The sequence below is a fragment of the Metschnikowia bicuspidata genome (genome assembly GCF_001664035.1).
Source record: "Metschnikowia bicuspidata var. bicuspidata NRRL YB-4993 chromosome Unknown METBIscaffold_1, whole genome shotgun sequence".
Taxonomy (NCBI): Eukaryota; Fungi; Ascomycota; class Pichiomycetes; order Serinales; family Metschnikowiaceae; genus Metschnikowia; species Metschnikowia bicuspidata.
In genome coordinates this window covers 1405288-1408082 of record NW_017387731.1, presented here as the reverse complement: position 1 = coordinate 1408082, position 2795 = coordinate 1405288, and the positions used below count along the sequence as shown (strand labels likewise).

General features: G+C 50.3%; 2 protein-coding genes across 2 annotated transcripts in view; both read left to right on the top strand.

Moving 5' to 3' along the window:
- Positions 1-1376: 1376 nt before the first annotated feature.
- METBIDRAFT_34690 (uncharacterized protein) lies at positions 1377-2027 on the top strand (the record flags this gene model as incomplete). The annotated part of the gene is made up of 1 exon (XM_018856512.1): positions 1377-2027. A coding segment is annotated over one exon (651 nt), but the record flags the coding sequence as incomplete, so codon positions are not given.
- A 673-nt stretch (positions 2028-2700) lies between these two features.
- METBIDRAFT_80599 (uncharacterized protein) overlaps positions 2701-2795 on the top strand; it is a gene marked incomplete at both ends in the record, with an annotated part of 3005 nt that continues 2910 nt past the window's right edge. The window contains one exon of the mRNA XM_018859201.1: positions 2701-2782. Within this exon, the coding sequence (XP_018713578.1) occupies positions 2701-2782 (82 nt within the window). The remainder of the gene's footprint in view (positions 2783-2795) is intronic.

The window sequence follows — 2795 nt, the reverse complement described above, 5'->3', positions numbered from 1 at the left end:
AAAAAAAAAAAAAAAAACAAAAGGGGCAATGTATGGGGGATTGCGACCGCTTGCTTTAGTGCTGAGCACAATACTTTAATGTTAAACTCCAAAGCATTCTCACGCAAGTTTCGCCTGCAAGTCGGATGAGTAATGACGCTTGAGCTGTGACGCAGCCGAAAAGGATGGCGATCTGGTTGACTCAAAGCTATGAGCCGAGATTATATACACGCTTCTCGAAACACGTATCTGCATGTGCAATTAGGTGCAGTACTAAATATGATTCTTAACTGCACACCTGCACAGTTTCACTTCGAAGAGACGTCATGCTGGCAGCGCGGGGAGAGGGGGCAACGAGCACGCCCGTAGAATTTGATTGGATCTAAAATCCACTTTGGATGTTTACGAGATTTGGCCTAAAACTTTTAGAGTCAACTGGTAATGCGCCAGCACATGACACAAAACGACGTGGAGCGGGAGCCGGGGTCCTGGGAAAGAGCTTGCAATAAAACCCGTTCTGGTTCTTCCCATTGCATTCCCCACCCAGGGTTTCCCCACCACAGGTTTCCCCACCCAAACCTATTATTATTTCAGACGCCTTAGGGGCAAGAAACAAAAAGCTTAAGCTCGGTGTAAGCCCCCCGAGCCCCGCGCGAATAAGTTGTTTGCGCTATGATGTCAAGGTTCTAGATGGGCGTCCTGCAAGAAGGGCGAATGAGCCGGGCAAAACATCAGATTTTTCGCCTCGTTGACTTCGGAACTGCAGATAATAACCGACCGTGACCATTCGTGTACGCTCATTTCCCTTGGATGTCATAAACCCTGCTTCACTTCGGGTTTGTTTCGATGACAGTACCAGGATTACTGAAGAATCTCCAAATGGGCCTTATATATACAAAAGCTGTAAAATGTGACTGGGAATGAATTTTTCTGAGGCTTTTCGCGCGTAGTGCGAATTTGGCCTTGCGTCCGAATATCCGGCCTGACCTTCACCAAAACCAGCTTGCTTCGGCCGGCTGGGGGACGTACTTATCAATGGTCATCTGGTGGCTAACTCTATTCATATCTTGGGGCAATGTTTGCTTTTTTGCTGTAGTTTGTTTGTCAAGGCGGCACTGGATGAAATTTTTTTCTTGTGCACCGCTAAGAAGTTTGCTCCACTCGCATCCTCGCGGACTACCGAGAATAGCTCCACCAATGAGAAGGCTCGAACTACTGCAGTTTAAGCGCCAATACATATATCTTGTAGCGGGGCATCAAACTCGATAAGACTTTCGGTCACGCATGCAGAAAATTACTTTGGCATGCAAGCGTCTCTTTAAAGGCGGTGGCTTGTCCAATGCGCCCACCGGGCATTTTCAACTTTTTGTGAAAGCCATCTGCGTGAGAACCCTTTCATGCTTCAAATAATCCTATATGTTCTTTCCGTTCTTTCGGCGGTAAGTGCGGCAACGTCGGGATGCATTCCCTCAAGCATTGGCTCCACCGGTTTCACCGCCCGCTTCTACAGCTATGGATATCGTGATACTTCAGGCTGGGATGCCGATTTTTTCAGCACGGGGTATAAGACTACACTCATGGAGACCGTCACCGAAGTGACTGCAATCAATTTTGACTTGGCGGTGCTGTCCAGCGAAGCCTCGTACGGCTACGTTTACGGCTACTACACGACCGTCTCTAATTTTGCAGTGGAGTTGAGTGCTTTCTACTTAGCGCCCTCCACCGGCACGTTCACGTTCAACTTGGCCGCGGACAACGGCGCGTCGTTGCAATTTGGCTCGGGCCAAGGGTGTTGTAATGATGCCTCGGGAAGTGTTTCCGGAGCTTTTAGCATTGACACCTTGGGGCCTGCTGGCGGAGGCGGAAGTACGTCTGAAAACACGCAAACAGCCTCGTTCTCGCTTACCGAGGGCGTCTACTATCCCATCAAAATTGTCATGTTCAACTGGGTGGGAAACGCTGGTCTTTCGTTGACAATGACGGACCCCTCGGGAAACACGGTGTCGGACCTAGGCCCTTATGTTTCCCAACTTACGTTCGACAACAGCGTCTGTTACACCACGGTGACTTCGGTATGGACCAACTCCTTCACCTCAACGACCACAAAAGCCGGTGGCCTGACGGACACGGTGATTGTGGAGATTCCAAAGGAAACCACCACTGTCACCAGCACATGGACCAAAACCTACGGAACCACATCCACCATCACGGGTGCTCTGACCAACACCGTTGTGGTAGATGTCCCTAAGCCAGCTACCACCATCACTTCTGCCTGGACAGGCACCAAAACCTCCACCACCACAGCCACTGGGCTGACCACAAACACCGTGATAGTCGTAGTGCCTAGACAGACCACCACTGTGACCAGCACGTGGGGAAGTAGCTATACCACTACCACTACGGCTACTGGCTCTCTCACAAATACCGTGGTTGTGAATGTGCCGACTCCAACCGTCACGGTGACTTCTGCCTGGACAGGCACCGTCACCACCCTGAGCACGGTAACCGGTGGAACTGGACAGACTAATACCGTGGTTGTGAATGTGCCACGTTCCACGACCACTGTGACGAACACATGGTCCAATTCTTACGCCACCACCAGCACTGTGGTTGGATCTTTCACCAATACTGTGATTGTCGAGGTTCCCACTCCTACTGAAACTGTGACGTCTGTATGGACTGGAAGCTTCACTACATCCATGACTGTGACTGGCGGTCCAGGTGAGAACAACACAGTTATTGTGGAAATTCCCAAGTCGTTGACCACCACCACCAGAACATGGACAGGAGCTGAAATCACGACGTTGACTGAGACT